This window comes from Triturus cristatus, chromosome 7 (genome assembly GCF_964204655.1).
Source record: "Triturus cristatus chromosome 7, aTriCri1.1, whole genome shotgun sequence".
Taxonomy (NCBI): domain Eukaryota; kingdom Metazoa; phylum Chordata; class Amphibia; order Caudata; family Salamandridae; genus Triturus; species Triturus cristatus.
In genome coordinates, this window is record NC_140590.1 from 1,452,764,290 (window position 1) to 1,452,786,749 (window position 22,460).

The 22,460-nt window shown below is 40.9% G+C and overlaps 1 protein-coding gene across 2 annotated transcripts in view; it reads left to right on the forward strand.

The window, feature by feature from the left end:
• The window catches only part of RPRD1B (regulation of nuclear pre-mRNA domain containing 1B), a 218,564-nt gene that overhangs the window by 20,951 nt on the left and 175,153 nt on the right, over positions 1–22,460 (forward strand). For both annotated transcript variants that reach the window (XM_085619202.1, XM_085619201.1), the window contains exon 2: positions 11,698–11,827. In XM_085619202.1, coding sequence (XP_085475328.1) covers positions 11,698–11,827 — 130 coding nt within the window. The remainder of the gene's footprint in view (positions 1–11,697; positions 11,828–22,460) is intronic.

Here is a 22,460-nt window from a genome sequence, read left to right on the forward strand (position 1 = left end):
TACTAGTGGGGCGACTAGTTAAGTTGTAGAAATCGACTCGCCACCAATTCCAAATCATTAACGTTCTCATGTCCCCATCATTTTCCTCCGTATAATGAGTGCTTGTAGATTGTGAATTTGGAGGGCCACAGATAACAGATGAAAACTGTAGCCCTGGAAGGCCCTCAGGATTCATCTGTGTGGTACTGTAACTTAAGTTTTCACTTCCGGATCTGTGCAAATCAACCAAAAAATGCTCAGTAAGAGTGTACCCTAGATTTTTAAAAGTATAAACTCTCTAAAAGGGGACACATTTTAATGACTGGTGCGTGTCGTGGGCAAGCGTTCAGGACCATATATGGGGTCTTATTAAGATTGACTTCAAGCCCTCTCAGCCTGCAGAAGACACCAAACGGGTCCAACAGATTTTGAATACCCATTGGAGATTTGGAGAGCAGTAAGGTGTCGTCAGCCAACAGGACTACTGGGACCTTGGTATTGGCTAAACTCGGAGCATCATGCTTGCACAGCTCTAGTTGGGCCACCAGGTCTCGGGCAAAAAGTCCAGATCTGGAGGCAGGTTGTTCTCTTACCTAGCCCCTCTCTATTGGAACGAACTACCATTTCACATTCGCACATGCTCTGATCACCTCCATTTTGGAAAAGCACTTAAGACAACACTGTTCTAACTTAGCTGCCTACGATTGCTTATGAACTGTTGCTGCACCGAGATACCCCTCCCAGGGTGATTTGTGGATATTCGGAACAAGGTTTAGGCAAGAACACACCCTTGCCTCACTCCCCAAGTAACTGGAATGGGCACTGTCAGTTCCCCTAGGGAGCCATATCTGACCTGTGCGTAATTCTTCAGATGCAGCCTATTGATGACCTCTCCAAGGTATTTGGGGGCTCCCAGGTCAATTGAGACCTACCACAGTGCCTCCCTTAGAACAACCTTGAAAGCCAACGAAGGTCAACAAAGACCACGTAGAGTCGACTACCTCCCAGAGTAACATATTTCCAGTAATTGAAATGCAATGTAAATACTTGGTCGTTGGTACTAGTCCCTACCCTGAACCCTGCTGGTAAGGGAGTCAGCAAGCCCACATCTTCAATCCGCTCATGCAGCCTGTCCAGCAATTTCCGGCTATAAAGCTTCTGCAAGCTGTCAATAAGGCAGATTGGCCAATAGTTGGAAGGGTGGGACCTTTAACCCCTTCTTGCAGATCAGAATAATTTCAGCCCCTTCCCATGTAGGGGGAATTGGCAGCCTTTCCAGAATGTAGTTTAAATACAGCCCTGGCGCTTTCCCTGTGGTGATCCAGTCTATCGCTTTAGCAACCTCTCTGGCAGTAATGGGACGAATATCAGTCATCCTGGCTGGACAAGGCCCCCCGTGAAGAACACAACTGCCCCCTACTGATTTAATTGCAACAGCTGTTGCACAATCTTAATGGGGCACAACTGCTTCATCGGTCCCACCAGCATAAAGTCCCAAGAAGTGGTTGACCCAAGCAGCTGCAATAATATTACAGATCAATGATGCTGCAGGTTCCAGGCCCCTACCAGCCGAAATTTGCCAAAACAAGCTATGATATTTCCCTTTTCCTGACATCAACAGGGTATCCCATTTAGCCAATTCATACTCACGCTTAGCCTTTATTATTGTGGCTTTGTAGGAGGCCCCTGCTTCCTTAATAAAGGCTCTGTTACCGCTTTTGATAGCAACAGTCAGGACACTCCGGGCTTGCCTACAAGCCTTGATATACCATGGAGCCACTTTAGCCCTTTTAGGAAGAGACCTAGGCTCCACCATAAAAAGCTCCCTTAAGGAGTAGAACATAGTATTGTGAATAACATTGAAATCCACCCATGAGGCAGCTACAAGAGAGTTCCCTTCCAACAGTGGCAAGAATCTCATAAATCTGCTTCCGAACGGCCGGGTTTGAGGCAATAACACTCCATCTCAGCCTACGGTGATTGCTTGTCGGTGTGACCCTCCTATCAAGTGGTTCATTATTACGGAATGGAGTGTTAGTTCCCAATGGGCTCAAGGTGAGATCCAGATCATTGTGCTTACTATCCTGCTGCGGGATCACCTCCATGTCGACTACTTGGGGCCACAGCCTTGTATTCATCAATATGTAGTTAATACGACAAGCTGTAATCCCATTTTAGGCATTTTGTACTTTGAGTGTAGAGGCAAGCAGTCAGCTTGTCTTTTCTCTTTTCCCCACCTCAAAGAACTTGAATCATTTGTTACAGAACCTGCCAAATTGTTTTAGCTAGGAATATGACCTTAATTTGGTTGTTGATAGCACAGAGCTGCTGGTAGACATAAATTGTGGTTTCTTTAGTAGAGGATATATTTAAAGGACTACAGTGTTAAAGTAATCAACTTGCTTTTTGAACTGTTTGCCCCTTGCTTAGGAATCTTTTTTTAGTCCGGTGGAACATCTTTGTGCAAGGCCCCCATAAAAGCTTTCAAAGAATCCCACACAATTGAAAATGGGAGGTTCTCACATTGTTGCTACCAGTTGAGTTCTTAAAGCGCAAGGTAAAGTCCTCTCTTGATGGTAGAAATATAGGCAATGTTCACTTAGGTTGTAAATTCCCATTATCTGTTAAAATAACTTTAACACAGAGATGCATGATCTGAGGTGATCATCAGAAAGATTGTGGCTCGGAATTGATTGCAGGTGTTAACTAGTTACATATCAATTTGGAAGTATTGCCTATTTCTTTCTTTATCTTCCCTGGGGTAAGCCGTGTCCTTAGTTGTGCATAAAATATGTAACTGAAGTCCCCAAAGACAAATGGGGTTCCCAAATGTACTAATTTTGTTGTAATTTCTTGACATCTTCAATGTTCAGGGCATAGAGGCAGGAACAAGAATGGCTCCCCTGTTTGCCACCCCTGGCCATTACTGTGTGTGAAGGGTATCAACCAGCATCACAGCAGGAACAGAAATGTCGCCTAAAGTCCATTGATTCGAAGACTTCCACTACCTTTGTTTGAACAAAATGAGTCTATTGAAGGCAGAGGAGTTCTACGGCAGTTACTCTGATTTTCTCGTTCACTCTCGGCCACTTAGACTTTTCTTTCACGTTTCTCATAAAACTTCTATTTTTTTATTTCCAAGTAGACACAGCCTAGCACTGCTGTATTATTTATATACACCATATATAGGGTCATCTTTATCCTCCATCCTTTTACATAATAACTTGCAGATTCCCCTCCTTTCAACCCATGTGCGCTTTGCAGCTTTCAGGTCCTCCTTTGCATCCTGTACACATGATGCCACCCCGTTCTTGGACCTCCTCCTTATTAGGGTTATCACACCCCTGTAGCTACTGATGCTAAATCTTTTTGCTTTACAGTAACGCAATCATAACACCAAGAAAAATTACTAGCCTCTATGGTATAGCCTTTTACAGAGCTCCTGTGTTTTCTCCGATTCTTGCTGTGGGGTTATTTGACAACTGAGAGGAAATATGCCCATCAGGTGAAGTTTCAAAGTCCTACCCTTTTTACTTGCTACGGAAACACAGGTAGAATCTTATTTGAAAGGACTGCAGTCGCTCTTCTATGGTGCTCAACATGTAACCTGACCTGGTCATACAGTCAAATAGTTTTTTTCTTCTTTTTTTTTATCACCAGCTTTAGTCCTTTCCCTGGTGCAGGGAAATGTTATTTGCCCTTTAGAGGTCGCTTTTAATCTCCCTGGCTTGTCAATTACTGCATGCTCGTAGTTGGCTTTAAACTTGTTGATGGTTCCCCTCTGGTACCATTACGGGCATTATTCATTTCCCTGAGGCAAATTAAAATGATTGCCATTTGTCTGGGTGGCAGTAGCACCTGATGTTTACAAAACTTTGTTAGCACAAAGATTGTCATTGTTATTAACCACTTCACTGCTAGGCCTTCCATCCCCACCACCACCCTCACGCTAAGCCTTTTTATTGGGCTATTTGGGATAGTTTGCGCTTAGGCCCCCTGTAACCTTTTGTCCACATAAGGTATCCACACCAAATTTGCTTCTTTTTCTTCCAACATCTTGTGGATTCTAAAGGTACCCAGGGTTTGTAGATTCCCCGGAGGGGACCAAGAATTTGGCCAAAATACAGATAATTTGAGCTTTTTGTAGGAAAAATGGGGGAAAAGTGCTGCAGAAGAAAGCGTCTGACTTTTTCCCTGCAAATGGTATCAACAAAGGGTTTGTGGTGCTAAAATCACCAGCATTCAGGAACAGGCAGACTTTTGTCAGAAAACCAACATTTTCTACACAGTTTTGGCCTTTTACTGGGGCATAGCCTATTTTTCCTATTTTTTGTGCTGTCAACCTCCTTCCAGTTAGTGGTAGAAATGGGTGTGAAAGCAATAATGGCTCCCGGAGAACCATACATTTCTGAAAAGTAGACACAATTCTGAATTCAGCAAGGGGCCATTTGTGTAGATCCTTCAAGGGTTTCTATAGAAACTAACAATTGCAATGAGTTGGAAAAAAACAGCCTTTTGTGCCAACATTTCTCATGTCACTTCTTCTAAGTATGGCAGATGTTTGAAGCAATGTACCATTGTGTCTGCTGAACCCTTCTGGTTGTGGGGATATATAGGACTTGTAGGTTCACCAAGAACCCGAGGTACCCAGAGCCAATAACTGAGCTGCGTCTTGCAATGGTTTTTCATTGTGTAGCGGGTATACAGCAATTCATTTGGTAAAATATAAATAGTTAAAAATAGGTACCAAGGAAACCTATATATTTCCGAAATGGGAACAAAATATAGAGTTTAGAAGCAGTGGTTATTTGCACATCTCTGTAATTGTGGGTTCCTACTCAAGGATGTGAATTGGGACATTTTTCAAAATGACTTCTTTTTTACACATTCTTACATTTGGAAGGCCGAAATGCTAAGAAAGTCAATTGGTAATGACACTTGGTCTATTATTCTGTGTTCCCCCTAAGTCTCCCAATAAAAATGGTACCTCACTTGTATGGGTAGGCCTAGTACCCGTGACAGGAAACTGGCCAAAGCACAACGTGGACACATCACATTTTTCCAGGGAAAACTGACCCTTTTTTCGCAATGTGCCTAGCTGTGGATTTTGGACCCTAGCTCTTTCCGCACCTAAGGAAGCCTAGCAAACCTTTTCATTTTTGAAAACTAGACATCCAGGGGAATCCAGGATGGGGTGACTTGTGTGGCACTCACCAGGTTCTGTTACCCAGAATCCCTTGCAAATATCAAGCTTTGTTTAAAAAAAAAAACAAAAAAACATTTTCCTCACATTTTAGTGATGGAAAGTTCTGGGATCTGCAGGGAGCCACAAACTTCCACCCACCCAGCCTTCCAACAAGTCTCCCTATAAACATGGTACCTCACTTGTATTGGTAAGCTTAGTGCCTGTGACAGAAAACTGCACAGAACGTACTGTGGAGACTTCAAAATGATCAATTACAAAAAGACCTTGTTTTGCGAGGGAGTCGCCCACGTTTTTGATCCCGGGCTAGTCCACGGAGGTGTGATTCGTGTGGCTCCCCCAACGTTTTCCTACCCAGAATACCCTGCAAATGTAAAATTTTGCTGCCTTTGTGAAAAAGTTGTGGGATCACCGGGCTGTCACAAATTTCCGACCACCCAGCCTTTCTTTAGGTCTCCCGATTAAAAAGGGTGCCTCATTTGTGTGGGTGGGCCAAGTACCTGTGACAGGCAAGGGCACAAAATGTATTGTGGAGACATCAGAATTTTCTATCACAAAACAACCTGGTTTTGCAAGTGGGCACCTGCGGTTTTGGTCCCGGGGTCGGCGGCTATCTAGGGAAACCTACCAAACCCACACCTTTGTTAAAACTAGACTTCGGGGGAGTCCAGGAATGTGTAGCTTGCGTGGATCCTCCAATGTTTTCCTACACCGAATCCCCTGCAAACCTCAAATTTAGCTTTAAAAAAATCAGACTTGTTAATCAATGTTTATGTCCTGCTCGTGCATCAAAACTCCTCTTTAAATCAGTGCAGTGTTCTATCCTGTGGCTCTTTTTGCATTTATTGTGTTCTCGGTCTGCTCTTCTATCTGCTGCCCTTTCTCTTTAGTCTGTTAGTGCACATTACTGTGGGACAGTGTTGAACCCTTCAGTTTTAGGAAGCAAGCAGGACTTACTATAGATAGCCCATTTGAAATGTGACCTGCACTGTGCTTTATCATTAGATAGGGTTCAGCACAGCTTAGCTCCACCTTTGCACTACTATCTAAAAGTATTTCGACCATGAGAGTGGAATCACCCTACCGACCACCATAATTCCGGGCTTTAAAGCCATATTTTTACAAGCAGTCAAACTCAATCGGTCAGTCTCTTATTTTGAGTTTAAAGCCAGGCTCATTGGCTTTGACAATGTTTGTTACATGCGTCCAAGTGTCTGGATAAATTGGAAGCTGCCTGCTGTGCTGAATTGAAGCTGCAACCCTGATGTTGAAAGGATTTCCTTAGCCTTTGATGCACGCCCAAAGTCTTGTAAGATCATGTCTTTTGTTTAGTCATCTTAAAAGTCAGGCTGTCCCTATATGAAAAGGGGCCTGCCAGTGAGGCAGCCATCTTGTCTCATATATAAAATCACAAAGTTAGAGAGGGGAACTCGCCAAAGGGACAAGACGCCAAAATAGACACTAAGTCAGAACAAATTCCCTTTGGGTTATTTAAAGCATACTCTCATGAATACACACCACTTACATGCACTTCCACAAACACCACCAGCGATCATAACAGGAGCCACAAGCTAATATAATTTTTTTAATTTAAATTGACCCTTAATTAAGGTTCAAAAGCTAAAAATACATCATAAGCAATATATCAATAAAATATATTAAAATAATCCTCATAAAACTAAAAGAAAATGGGCGAATAAAATTCATCACAAGATTTCAAATATATGAAGCACACCAAGTACATAAATCAAAGGTCGTAACGGGTTTTAACACTTATTGATGTTCTGTTGTTATTTTATCAGTGGGAACCCCTTCAACTTGGTGCTAAACACAAGTAGCGACGCATTTTGGTGGTGTAATCTGGTCCAACCACCACCTTCAGGCTTAAAGGTACGAACGATACAATGTCTCCCTACACTGTCATCAACATTGATGATGAAAGAATTATGCAAGGGGATCTATCTCCTCCTAAACAGTATATCTTCTCTCTCATTGATTCCTCAGTCATACATGGACTGAAAACGAGGAAGAACTCTCACTTCTTTCCTTTGATAAGACCAATGGGTATCCAACCACTGATAATTGTGGTTCAAGATAAAATTGTGTTAAAATTGATCTCCAATATAACGTCCGGAGCATGCCAGGAAGCTGTTGAGTCCTGGCAACCGGCTTTGTGACGAGGACTAGTGGCTACCAATAGAAGTCTTGTGACAGCGATTGGAGATCATTTTTAACACAATTTTATCTTGAACCAGAATTATCAGTGGTTTGGCACGTCTTCTGTACAGAAAACTCTTTTGTTTGATTTAATAAACTAAACATTAGCTCCATATAGAATACAAATCTAACCACATATAGGATACACATGGCTGTTTTGCCTCTTAGTTCATCAACTACATTGTCATCCGGGTGGGGGCAGGAATGTTTCTCAAATCATGTTTAAAAACTATCCCTTTTAATAAATACATAACTAAAGCATAAAGCAGCAGCACACTGTCATGTACAATCAGCAGATTTGACATTGACATGGCCACAGAATTTGTCACTGACATGGTTTTAAAACTATATAATGTACAATGTTTGGAAATAGTTCCAGTAAATATTTGTCATTTGCACATCTACAAGTGAAGTGTTGATTTGCTCCTATTTAAATCTTTGTTTGCATTACCCTTCTGAATCACAAAAAAGTGGTTTCATAATTCCTTATTTATTTTGAAATACTTGTACTATTCATTTACAAGCTGTTTAAATGTTGTGTTAGAGGAAAGAAACTGACATTTTACATCCTTTTTTCTTGTCAGCTCACTTGACAAAAAGCATTAACTGTAATAAGAGAAAGAAAAGTAAAAAACATTTTCCAGGAACAGATAAGCAGCAATTGGTAAAAAGACAAACTGATATTTGACCTCTGTCTTTGAGCAGTAGCAAATGTGTCAAGATAAAACCAAGATTTAAAGGCTCCTGAATTGCTCATTCATTTTCTGAATGAACAGAACACCTGTTTCTTCCAGCTTAATTTTACTCGCTAGCACCAACTACTAAGTTCTAAAAATAGCTCGATCTGATAAAATCTCACTCGCAATTGGGAGTGGGCAAGTGGGTTTTTTGAGGCCTGACTTTTGTACTGGGATCACTATCTGCAGTGCAGTCCGAGCTTGCATCATTTCCTTAGAGTGCTCACCCTAATAATACACGCTTCGCATTCATGAACCATACATACAAGTTCAAACAGCATTAACATATGGACATAAATATTACCTTAAGTGCAGACAATGCCCTTCCCTGATCCATAATTTGGTACTGTAAACTGACAGCCAAAGGGTTTGAGTTGCAGGGGGTTGGGACTACTTGTCCCAAGGACAAAATAAACATGACCACCTGTTGTCCTTGACCCCAAACAATATGTCCTGGGAGTCGGGCTTTACGAATTCCGCACCTCTGCATAAAGGTTAAACAGGGGTCTAAGGGTGGAACTTGTTTTAATTAACTTTCAGAATGAGCAACTGAAGAGCCAGGTTTTAAGCCGTTTTGTGAAACTCCAAAAGTTAGAGTGGCATCTTTGTTATTCAGGGAAATTGTTCCACAGATTAGCTGCAATGTGGGTAAAGATCCTCCCACCCCAATAAGATCTCCTGATTTCACCAACATTGACAGTCCTGGAATTGGTTGAGCGTAGTGACCTACTGTGGTTGTACCAACTAAGATTTCTTTTTGTGTAGTCTGGTGCAGTTCCATATAGGGTTTTGTGAGCAAGACAGAGAACCTTGAATCTGACTGTTCTTCACTGGCAACCAATGAAGCTCCTTCAGTATCCCTGACACAGACTGAAATTTAGGAATTTGCTTGAGCAGTTTGGCTGCTGCATTTTGAAGGCACTGAAGTTCTTTCAAAGAGTGCGGATGAACGCCTACATATAGGGCATTGCAATAGTCCCATCTTGATAGCACAAGTGCTGTTATTAATGTTTTCTGTAGTTCAAAAGGTATGTACCAAAAGATCTTCCTAATTTTACTCAGTAGAAGGAAACGGGTGGAAGTGAGGTTGTTATCTGATTGTTGAATGACAGACTGGAATCAAAAGTTATCCCCAAGTTCTTAATAGTAGCTACTGGTGTTGGTAGTGAGCCTAGCATTTGTGGCAACCAAGATTGGTTCCAGGATAAGTTATTCCCAAAAAAAGAACCTCAGTTTTTGCTAATTGAGCATGAGGATATTTGCATTCATCCATTGCACAATTTCCTCCATACACATAGGAAACGTTTGCCCTTCTCTGCAACCTTATTAGAAATGCACACAGTAAGATGTGTGTTATCTGAGTGTGCTGCAGGAGCAAAGCCGAAGGATATAATTTGTTTTGTCAATGGGGCCACATAGATATTAAATAAAGTGGGGCTCAATGATGAGCTCTGTGGAACCTCACAGGGTAATGTGAAAGACTTGGAAACCAAGGCCCCCTAAACCACTGAAAGTTCTCTCTGAGCGAGAAAGCAACGGAACTGTTTTAGGCTCGGCCTTAAAATCTGATTTCTGCCAGGCACGCAATGTGAATCTAGTGATTTATGGTGTTGAAGGCTACCGACTAATCTATTAGCATCATAGCATACTAGTGAAGGCAACAGGAAAACATTTACCCATAAATTGTAAAAGGGTAATTAAACAGTCAGTGCCTGAATGATTACCGCCGTATTGCCTGAATGGTAGCACTAGTTTTACATGGGGAGAATTACTTAAACCATTGTAAACTTGGCACTTTTTGAATAAGGACTAAATCTGAAAACCTAAACTAAGATTTTCACCTTTTAGTTCTAGATTGTTTTTGATTATGGACATAGTGCTGGGGTTTGGACCTTGGGCCGTTGAAATGTTTTCAGAATGAATTGATCTTGGTCTAATCAAACTCCGAGCCATATTTAATCCTCTTGTTCAAAAATTGCATTCAAAATTGGTAATTGACCAACAGGATCGTTCCTATTTCTAACCTTTCAAAATATGTAACAGTTATTTAGCCGTGTAGGGTACATTTTGCCTGGTCCGAAAACCTTTATACTAATTTTTATCTTTTAGTTCTTTATTGTCTGTATTTCCAATAATTTTTTCGTGCCCTTGATAAAGGACTTAATTAGTCACATTTTACTTTATTATATTTTCGAAGGAAGTAAGATGTATGTTGAACATATCTAAGAAAAACACACCAGTTATCTACCAAGTAATCCATATTTCTAAGATTCCAAATAATAATTTAAAATTCCTAATACTAGCATCCATTATAGATAATTTCTGATGGAGATTAGTATACAAAATCATGTTATTGCCTAAACAATTAATGATTTTCATAGCAGAGCCTTTATGAAAGCCTTCTACAGTAATGAGCAAATTATACCTCGTTGTATGACTCACAATGCCTGGATTTCAAGACCCACATTTCCTAGGTTTTATTGGGCTCTCTAGTTGCAGAATATAACATGTCCAATATTTTCAGATAACAATAGGGAATGCTCTTCAATGGAGTTTTTCTGTAGTTTAAAAAAAAAAAAAAAATGTACACAAGGATACTTAATAATATTTTAGTCACTGGCCAACTGTCATTACGTGAGATACTGAAGGAACAAGAAATCCTTCATGTAAGTATTCGTTATCCTTCTAGAGGACCAGTAGGAGGACAAATACAAAATAGACTCGAAAAGCCATGAGTAAGGAAATAAGAGTGACAAGAAAGCTAACAAATGGAAGCAGTGGGTGGGCTCTAAGCCCACTCTAAGTTCTGGTATAACCATAGTAGGCTTTTTATAATCGGACAGCTAAAAGCTTTCAGGTAGTCGAGACCTAAAAATCTAATTTGGTATCCGTATGCTTACGATATTGTTGAAGGAAAGGATACAAATGATTTGCAGTTTCATTTTCATAAAACAAAGTTCTGGGAAAATCACTTGTAATGATTAGCAAAGTAATTTGAGATTGTATTTGAATAGGTGACTAAACTGGTTAGTTATAAAAATTGATTTTCGAATTCAGAACAGTCCTATTTGCCTATCCCAGCTTCTGATGTTTTCAGAAATCGTAATTTTAGTTTGCTTTCCCCATTTGCCAAGCCTTTTCTCTACAAATCCAAAGCGGCCTTTTCTCCAGTTGCTTGTTACACCGTTTTTATTGTCAGTTTGTTAATCTCCAAAATTATTACATTAATAGTTCAATAATGTTTGTTAATGGATTTTGTTTTTACAATAAGATATTGTAGCCTCTGCAGAATCTTTACTCTTCTACTGGGCAACTCGGGCAGTTGCACATTGAGGATGGGATCGTACATTTACTCTTAATATATGTATATGCTTTGGTTCTTTAAGACCTTTTTGTGAAATATTTATTTTAAAACAAATCTGTTTCTTCCTGCTCTGATGCTTCTAGTTGGCTTTTGAACCGTGTTGCACTGCAGTGAAAAGTTACAAATTTCCATCTCTGTGAAATGAGAGAGACACTTTTTTTTTTTTAAACAAACACAAATGTTTTATTGGCTTTCAGCGAAATCTAGTCGGAAGCTGACGTTCCTCTACTTGGCCAATGATGTCATTCAGAATAGCAAAAGAAAAGGTCCTGAATTCACCCGCGAGTTTGAAATGGTCCTGGTGGATGCGGTGTCCCATGTTTCGAGGTATGAAATTCACTATTTCAGGGTTTGTGGTAGTCGACAATGAGGCTTTTGATGAACAGTGCAATGTTTGTGTTGCTACACAGTGAGCCTTATATTAAAAAAGACCAATATTAATGTGCAGGTGACTCACTGACAGAAATTAGTCCCATGGCATCTGCATCCCATGCATATCACAAACAGTTGCACATTGCAAGGCTTGGTGCTCCAATATTCCAGTTATCTGCACCTTCTCTGGTGCCAGCATCTTAATTAAGAGCATGTTTCAAAAACATATTATTTAATTTTGACTCTTCTCTGATTGGCACTCGGGAGGTTTATTCTGCTCAATGTGTTCTAATTTTGCTCTGAAACAGAACACTAACCTTGCAGATAAAGAAAGTGGATTAGTGGTTCATCAGAGCCTCATATCACTTAAACAATGTAACTGTGTTCTGTTGCCTAAACTGGTTCCTTCTTGTCCAGAATTAACATTGTTTGCATCCTAGTCTCAATTTTTACTCCTTCGAATTTGTTGTGATGCACACTGTGTGAGTAGTGGCGCTGAAGTCATGACATTTTCCTTTAGCTATTAAGATGTTTGCGTGCCCAGCTGCACATAATAGTGTAAGTGATCAGTAGCAATTAAATGGATCGACCTTGTCTCAAATAGGCTTTCAGTTTTGCTTTAAATATTTGCCTCTGATCTATAGGAACCTCAAGTAAAACACAAAAATCTTGCAGCCAAATTCAGGCATACCAACCTCATTTCCTGGTATTTGTCAATAGGCATGTTTAGTAGCTTTTTGTTGGGCATCTGTCCCAGCTTACCATCTGTGTTGTCTGATTCCCTGACAGGGGGTGCATTACAAAAAAAAATGTCAGTTTCTTGTGGCGCCAGAAACCGGCACATGTGCTTGTACAGATAGGGTGTTGGGATCGGCCCATGCTGATAAGGACTTCAGCAGCATTAGTTCTTATAATGTGCAATGCTGTGTGTTTTTTCAGCTTAAAATGTGTGATGCATTTCTTTTACTTGAAATGAATGAAGTGATGACCAGCACCTTTTACTGTTTAGCGGCTAATGAATTTTTAATTATAAACTGTGTCACTTGTGCACCTATTTTATACATTTGATAGATAATTTAAAAATCATTTTAATAATGTAGTTAGAGCTATGTCAAACGTTTTACATCAAATGATTTACAATAGTAGCTAATGCTCTAGAAAGCTCCGGCACTCAGTATCTGTATTTCTTGTAAAGTTTTGGTGCAGCCACTAAGGCAACAGCTACTACAGATCCTCATCCTGTAATCTTGTGTCTAGAGAAATGCAGTACTAACTGGTTAGTTTGAACTTGCTAATGGAAAATAACATTCATTTTCTTCAATTTGACATCCAAATTTACATTCCTGAAATTGGAATAAAGTCAATCAATCAATAAAACTTTATTTCGGTTTTGATTCAAACCATAAAAGTATACATATAAACATCACAGTTAGAAAGAAAAGCAGATCTGAAATTCTGTGCAATAAATTCATAGTTAATAAAGTGCAAATGGCGCAAGGCATAGTATAGTCCATATAGGTTCCTGAGATAAATGAGGCAGAAAAACAGCCTCATTGGTCCAAACAGTTTCTCAATTTAACAGACAACTTTAAAAATTCAATTACATGGAGAACACTTACATGGAGAACACTATCATTGTGCAAAAGTTGTAAATACATAAGTGCTGGTCTGATCTGGTTAAAATTAAGTTTCTTTAAAAGAGCTACCAGATAGCGTTTGCGCGGGTATTCATAAAATTTACATACAAATATAAAATGCAGCATATCCTGTGGAGACTTTCCGTCGCAGCCACAGGGAGCTGCAGCCTTGTTAAAAATCTTTTTTAGGTCTAATTAACAGATGATGAAAGATATTTAACCTAAACCTTGTCAGCAAGAACTTCTCGTGGGAACTAAATGAGCCCATCAAATATGGCTCCATTGTCTCGCATGTTTTTAACATAACGTATTTCCTGATACTGGGTTTCAGGAGCTCCTCTCCCTCTCGTTGAACCCTTCTCCCCATATAAAAGGCACGCTTAATTGCCTCCACATCCCCTTTTACAATCCCGCTTGGATTTTCAAACAACTCCAGACAACCAAGTCGAGAAAAACAGGATTTCAAATATTTTAACCAGGGGGTGCACATTGCCTTATCATGGGACAAAAGGTCTTTCACAATCAAGTGAGTTAGTGGAATGTCCTGATTCAACCACAGTTTTGCCCAACAAGTCAAAGGGCGTAGAGAAAAGATGTCGCATAAATATTGTGCCCCCAATTCTTCATGTACTGCCAAGTTAGATGTGCCAATTGGAACACATAGAAGACGCTTCATAAAAGCATTTTCAGCCACCTGTAGCTGTTCACCAGCCACATAGCCCCATAATTCACTGCCGTAAACAACTGATTTTGCATTATAAAGTTTCATCATGACATTGTTGGCCTTTTTCCCCAATTTTGTTGCAAAGTTAAAAATAGTAGCATTAACCCTTGCCAGTTCCCCTTTCTTTTTGGCCAAATGGGGGCCCCAACTTAATTTAGTATCAAAAAGGACCCCCAGATACGAGAACGATTTTGTGATGGGGATGGATACATCGTCTAATTTAAATACAAAGTTCCTTTTTGGCTGTAGGCCCACTTGCATAATAAAAGATTTAGAAATGTTGACCATTAGGTCTCTGTCTGTCATAAACAATTTAAAAGCATTTAATAAGGCTTGGAGACCCTTCTCGGTTCTAGAGATTAAAACCGCATCATCTGCATATAAAAGAACAGAAATACCCCGCCTACCAACTCTGGGACAGTCAGCCTGTACCTTTTGTAAAACGGTATCTAACTCGTTAATATAAAAATTAAAAAGAAAGGGGGCAAGAATACAGCCTTGTCGCACACCCTTCTTAATGTCAAAATTGCCAGTGGTACACAGATCCGACGAGTACCTAACATTAGCGCTAGTGTTACTATGTAGGTCTACCAAAAAATTAACGATCCCACTATCCACACCCTTCTCCCTCATGGACTGCCACAGCCTTCCCCTGTTAACACAGTCGAAGGCTGATGACAGATCCATGAAGGCGAGATGGACAGTGCCCTTCTGAACGACAGTGTATTTACTTAATATTAAGAAAAGATCAAGGCACTGGGTTATAGTGGAACGACCACTGCAGAAGCCATACTGGGAAATAGACATGATGTTGTTTTCAAGCTCCCAGTTTGACAATCTCTGCAACAGGATTCTCCCCACAATTTTAACTGTAGAGTCAATTAATGAAATTGGCCTGTAACAAAAGGGACTACCCCGATCCCCCTTCTTAAAGACGGGGACAATCATTGAAACTTCCCATGAAGGGGGACAGCCAATTTCAGCAACAGCATTAAAAACAGACTCTAAAATGGGAGCCCAAAAGCTAGGTTCAGACTTATATAAGTCTGGTGGGATCCCATCAGGGCCAGGAGCTTTCCTGGCTATTAGTCCCACTATGTCCTCCATAACCTCGCCTCTATCAAATGTAATAATTCCACCATTATTACCAGGGAGCAGATTTACATTTTCAATCACCACCCAACTATACAATTGTTTGAAGTGTGATTCCCATTCTTCCTTTTTTATGCAGCATTCTAGACCATCACCCGGATCCTGGGCCAAAAATGTTTTTTTTACTACCGTCCAGAATCTAGAACTACATTTTAAAGTAGAGGGATCGAGAATCTCATCCCAGGCCTCCGCTCTTAACAACTCCTTGCGTGAAGCAATGGCAGACTTATATTCTTTACGACACAACTTAACATTCGTATTTATTCTAGGATTAGCTGCCAAGGCTATCCTTAGATTACGTGCTGCCTTACGTGCTGCCTTAGAGCAAGCATGATTAACCCATCTTGGGCCCTCATTCTCTATGGTCTTTACTGGGACCGTCATCAACTCAGACACCTTCTCCGTCAAGCTTTGAAAAGCACTAAGAACCTGATTTGGGTCTGCCCCTTCTTCAATACAGTTCTTAATGACCTGCGCGCAGTTCTCCCTAATATTTTTATATAATAGGTCAGGAGTAATCATTGACCATCTTAGGCGCCGTCTCCCATCGATTGTGCTCAACCTGCCATTGAAGTATTTCCGATCTTCTTTAATCATCCAGGGACCCTTCAAGTGAACAGTGAGTGGATTATGATCACTGAATTCACTTTGTTCGATAGTAAAAGAGTCCACAAATGACTGCACAGGGAAAGAGAGTAACACATAATCAATAAAAGTACCCCTCCCATGGCCTTTAAAAGTTGGGGTATCAAAACACTTTGTGGGATCCCTCAAGGCCATAGCCAAAGAAAGATCTAAACAGCTCAATAAGTCATTAAAGAATTCCCCTTCTATCATATGTTCCAAATGCAAACCGCCGAGGCGGTCACACTGCAAATCCATTAAACATTTCGACAGGGGATCACCGCAAGGATGAACATTGAAATCTCCCATGATTATAAGGTTATGGAGGCATTCCCTCAATGAAGAGTTAATAAATTCATTTAGTGCAAATATTTGGTTAGAACCTGTGTTGGCATTGACAGCATTATAAAAATTGACCAAACCAGCCAGACAATTTTCTCCATTCAATACTAAGCCTATAAATCCAGTATTTGCTGTTAAAATTCTGCGAATTTTGCAGGATAGTGTAACGGAAATAAAAATCACCAGTCCCCCCTTAGGCCTACCTCTACTTGATGCTATTGCAGGAACATAAAAGGCCTTATACCCTTCAAGGAACAAATCACATTCCACTGACCATGTCTCCTGCAGACAGATGATCATAAATTGCTTAATATACATAATCCAATTATCATCCGTCCTCTTTGATGCCAAGCCTGCGATGTTCCAGGAAATAACATTATTACAACTAGCTTTAACCTGTATGGTCTTAATGGGTGATATCTCAGCTGGTGTTACATTTCCCAGACCCACAGACACCTCACGTCAGTCGCATGCCTCCAAGCCAGACAGAGCATCATATCTATTCTGTATGTCCACGTTAAACCCATTATTGCAATGGCCAGCAAAATTAAGTCTATTTTGTGTTTCTACAGAGAGCCCATACCCACCTTGATTAATATTGTACACATATGGTGCATCCAGGGCAGGGCTCTGAATTGAATCTGCTGGCCTAATTCTCATTTGAAGGCGCGGATCTTTATTCAGATGTGCATAGAAATAGCCCAGTGGACGAACACATATACTATTCATATTGCACAATAATAAGGATGCTCTTAATAAAATTGTTGCCACGTGTTGGGGATGCTTAAAATTGACAACAATACAATCCCCACTGCTTAATTTTCTGGACGGACCAACCCAATTCACCCTCCTTACTGCTATTATCTGGTCCGAATATGCAACAGGAAAACCACAGTTTTTGCTGAGCCATGCAACTGTTTTGTTTTTTAATGAGGTGTGGGATTCCCCATATGGTAGAGCTAGATGGTCATCACAAGGTGGAACATTAGACAGCACCACCACGTATGGTGCGCACTCAGGAGGGAGATTAAGATAGCGGCTATTCCTCATATGCCTGGAATCATGTCTACCCTCCAGAGCTATTGTGGGACATGTAGACAGGGAAGGTATGGCTAGTGTCACAGGAGGAACTGTTACTGCTGCAGCGACATGCTGAGTAAGCCGCTGTGCATTCCCTATCGTGATTTCCTGCCCCTTATCCACAACCTTAGCTCCAGCCATAATAGCTGGTGCCAAGTGTGTAGTTAACAGACCACCAAGTCTATCTACTTCCAATGCCAAAATGTCAAGCTTAGTTGTCAAAGGTCTTAACATCTCCTCTAGTTTAGCCTCTAACTTTACTTCCAAGGTGTTAATCAGTAAAGTAAATTGCTCTAGATCTATATTGGCATCGCCCTCACTATTTTTCGTTTTTTATTATGCTTCCCAGCCCGTTTCATTTGTGCTTTCCTACAGGATCGCACCGGCCTTGGGACTGATGGTATCTCCTCTATTTCCTCAATCGAGGTGTCCATCGGTTCTACATGTGGATCTGCATGCACCTGGGCAGCAACCGGTATCTCAGCCCTCTCTCTAGTGTCCAGGTTAATGCCCCCATCCATGACGGCGACCGGCAAGGGCATAACTTCCTCTACTACTAAAGTGCTCCCCAATCCCAAAGAGGTCCTACGATCGATATTTATACGATTTTACTTTTTGCACCAAGTAATTATCCAAGGTCCCCAGCACGGGAGCGGTTTTAACTGGTTTCAATTTAGACATTATATCGAATATATCACATGTAACTTAATACACAAAACAGATGACACTATACATTGAAAAACAGGTAAAACAGGTAGAGTCTCTCTTTATGAGTAAAGTACGGCACTACAAACCCAGAGTCTCTGGCCCAGTCCAGTCTCTGAGGGCCACAGAGGGCCCGCCCTTTGCCCGGGCTTAGCCCGGCGCGTCCCGCGCGCGTCCTCGCGGGACGATGGACCGAGCCCGCCTTTAAGCGCCTCCTGGCGCGGGATTGTGAGGCGTCCTGCCCCTAGGAATGCTGGGGGTTGTGGTCCGGCGGAGCCAAGCCCGGCCGACCGAGTCAAATGGCCTGTAAAGCCCCAGTGAGGAGAAGACAACGGGTGTAGAGGGCGGAGCAAAGCCCGGCCCCGGTAGAGCAGGAAACACCAAACAGCCAGCAGAGGACAAACAGCACAGAATAAAGTCCATAAGCACTCCAGGAAGATGTAATTCAATTCAGTCTCACTTTATTGTTCACATTTATCCAAACCTTCATTTGTCTGTTCAAACTATTCTTCGACAGCCGACTCATTTCGTTGCAGTAGGGACTTTCTCAAGGCTGTAAGTAAAGTAATCCTATATAAGTGAATTTTAATGAAAAGGTTACAACTTTTTTTTAAAAATGACAAACTACCCACTTATTCTCTAAAACAGGGAACACCATGAGACAAAGAGTTGACCAATGCCATATTTCATATGTGATCGCGCTTGCGTAAGATATTAATAGACCTTTCAAATATGAAGTGCTTAATCCTAACAACTTTTAAACGCTGCTCTATAGCATACTACAGTTTTATCCTAGCAACAGAAACTCCTGCGGGAACTCCGTACTATACAATATGAAGTTACAATACAAACATATATTGTATACAGGGCGAAAAGCAATATGATAGTATTTTATTACCAATGTGGTCAATAATCTTTGTATTAATGCACAATAAAAAGTTGTAAGTGAATTAACTGGTCCATCCAAAAATTGTTTCATAATGTCAATTTGCATCTGAAATATAACCTATAAGACAATCAACACATAATTCTAATTATCTAATGTTGTACCAAAAACATTTATTCATTTTAACAGAATATTTAAAACTTCATTTTTTTTTTTTTTTAAATATTTTTTTATTGCCTTTTTTCCCCCCTTTTTATAAAGGGCATAGTCCCCATAAAAATACGTAGAGCAGAGTACTACATAAGTTCAGTTTAACAAACTAAAACAGTTCTATAATAATTTGGGCTAAACATACAATTATTCTAAGCAAATTTTTGCATTAACATCGTTGAAAATATGAGAAGAGAGGAAATCAGACAAATCTAAACAAGAATTCAAATAATATTATACCATCAATTCCTAATTTTCCTTCCACCTAGTAATAGGGTCCCAGATTTGTAGTCCCAGCTTCCTTCCCCTTTTACCCTTCCTAGCGTATATCTCTTTCTCCAGATTATAAACTGAAAGTAATCTAGCCAACCATTGATAGAACGTAGGTGGGTGTCGTTCCAGCCAGGCCGAGGTGATGCAGATTCGCAGAACAGCCATAGCTACAAACAGGAAGAAAGATGTTGAGTCCCCTACGCCATCGATCTCTATCCCCAGCAGTATTGTCAATGGGGTAAGATTAATCTTACTACCCAATAATCTCTCTAAGAATGCTTCTACGGGCTTATGTAGCAGGGAAAGATGTGGACAGGTAGCAAAGACATGTATTATGTCTGCCTCGGAGCTATCACACCTGGGGCAAGTAATTCCCGTCGTCCCTCCCCACTGTGCTATCCTAGCTGGTGTAAAGAATAATGAGTAGATCGTTTTGTAATGCTGAGCCTGGAGTGTCGCTGAACATAGTACTTTCTGTGCTAATTCAAGTGACATTAAGAAGCACTCCTGGCCCACTCCGAGTTTTTCTGCCCACTTATTTTGATATTTGAGAAGATCGTCTTCTTTATTCGTCATCAATTCAGCATAGATTCTTTTGATCGTACAACTCCCCCCTGCCCCGGATAATTTCCAAAATTACATTATTCCCAAACCCAGCGGAACCACCCTTCTTAGTTTTTAGAAAGCTCCTAACTTGTAAGTATTTAAAAAAACTTCTAGTTTCCACCCCATAAGCCATTTGTATATCGGAGAACTGACGTACTCCATTTAGATCCATTAGGTCCCCTACCTTCGTGATGCCTCGACGCCCCCATTCTATGAAAACTGAATCTGAGAAGATGTCCAGTGGCAGCGTATAGTTCTTGTGTAATTGAGTATATGCATTGAATCTGCCTAAACCATATCTTTTCTTGAAAGATATCCATATCTTATGAGCAGCTATCAGTGTTTTAAATTTTGTTCTCTTGTAGTAACTGGGATCAGTACATTTCAAAAATACATTCTCCGCCTCTTCTCCTAGAAGTATCGAGTAGATGGATACAGAGCCAAAGGCGTCCTCTGCCTCCGAGCCGCCACCACCTAAAAGTCCGGACATATACTGCAAAGCTGCTGCCCAATAATACATTTTTAGGTCAGGGACAGCCCATCCTCCCCTCTCTCTGGGTAGCACCATGTACCGTAAAGCCCTTCTTGTCTTACCTTGTGCCCATAGAAACCTATTTAGGATCTGCCCTATTATATTGAACCATTTTACTTCAAACATAAGTGGAATTGATCTGAAAAGATAAAGAAATTTTGGCAAAAAAATCATTTTAACTATATTTGTACGTCCTACTATAGAGAGATGGAGATTATGCAATCTGTCCATGTCCTTTTTTACTTTCTTTATTATTGGTTCTATATTCCTTTCCACTACCTTATTCAGATCTGCCGAAATGCTAACCCCTAGATAAACTCCGGACTCCACTACTCTAGAATCCAGACAATCTACTCTGTCGTTTTTAATTATCAGCGTTTTAGGCCCATTCAGGGCGTAACCTGATATCTGTCCAAAACATAGGGCTTCTCTCTCCACTTCCCTTATAGCCTCAGTGGGTGCCGGTGTGAAAATTGCCACATCATCGGCGTAAGCCAGAATTTTACAGTCTGCACCCTTAGTTTTTATAGGAGGGATCCTGTTGTTCGCCTCTAATTTGCGTAAGAAAGGGTCTATATACAACGCAAACAAAAGTGGCGAACATGGGCAGCCCTGTCTTGTACCCGTTTAATCTGTAAGGATCTTGTATAACCCGCATTCACCCGAATTCGAGCTGATGGAGCTAAGTATAAGGCCTGAATAGCTTTTATAAATCCCTCACTACACCCTCTCCACCTCAGTGTTAACCAGAGATACTCCCAGGAGACCCGATCAAATGCTTTTTCAGCATCCAGTAGCATAGCTGCCATCGGGTCTCCTGTCACCTCTGCAGCATCAAATAAGGTAATAGCTCTGCGGATATGCTGTTGTACCTCTTCCTGGTATAAATCCGGGTTGGGTAGCACTAACCAAAGTATCTATAACCTTTGACAGCCTGGTGGCCAGAATTTTTGAGTATATTTTAGCATCCGCATTCATCAATGTGATCGGCCGGTAAGATCCTGGTTCTGTGGCTGGCTTACCTTTTTTTAAAATTACTACAATATCTGCCCCCGCCCAGCTACTAGGAACAGATACCCCTACCTGAGCCTGTTGTAAAGTAATGCATAAATCCGGGAAAATCTCGTCCCGAAAGGCTTTATAAAACTCCATCGGGATTTGATCTGGCCCAGCTGCCTTCCCGGACACTAAATTTGTCAGGGCAGCAGATATCTCCTCTGCCCCCAGGGGAGCCTCTAGAGCTTCTATGCTTTCTTGTGTTAGAGATGGAGCAGGAATGTCGGCAAGATAAGAGTATATTTCTGAAGGGTCCTTTGGGTGTTCCTCATCATATAATGCAACATAAAATTGTCTAAAGACCTCACGAATTCCCTCCGAGTCCATGTGTAATTGCCCATACCCATCCACAACCCCCTTGACTTCACACAGAGCCGATTTTTGCCTAGCACGCACTGCTAGAGTGTGGCCCACCCGTTCCCCAAGCTCATATGATTGTTCCCTTTTTACTAAATATGTAGCAGCCACCTTACTAGCTATGCTCTCCTCTGCTCTTGCTTTTGCTCTAACAACTTCAATTAGTGCTTGCTCCAAAGGAGCACCAACTAGGGAGAGGGAGGACAACCTATCTTCAGCTTCCACCAATGCTTTACTCAGTTCTAAAGCTTTTTCCTGCTCCTGTCTTTGCTTCAACAAACTAAAGCTTAGCGTTTCGCCTCTGATGCCTGCCTTAAAAGCATCCCAGGAATTTCCCGACTATGTACTACCTCTGTTAATCTCCCAGTACTGTTTAATCCAGTTTTTCATATGGCGTACATAAT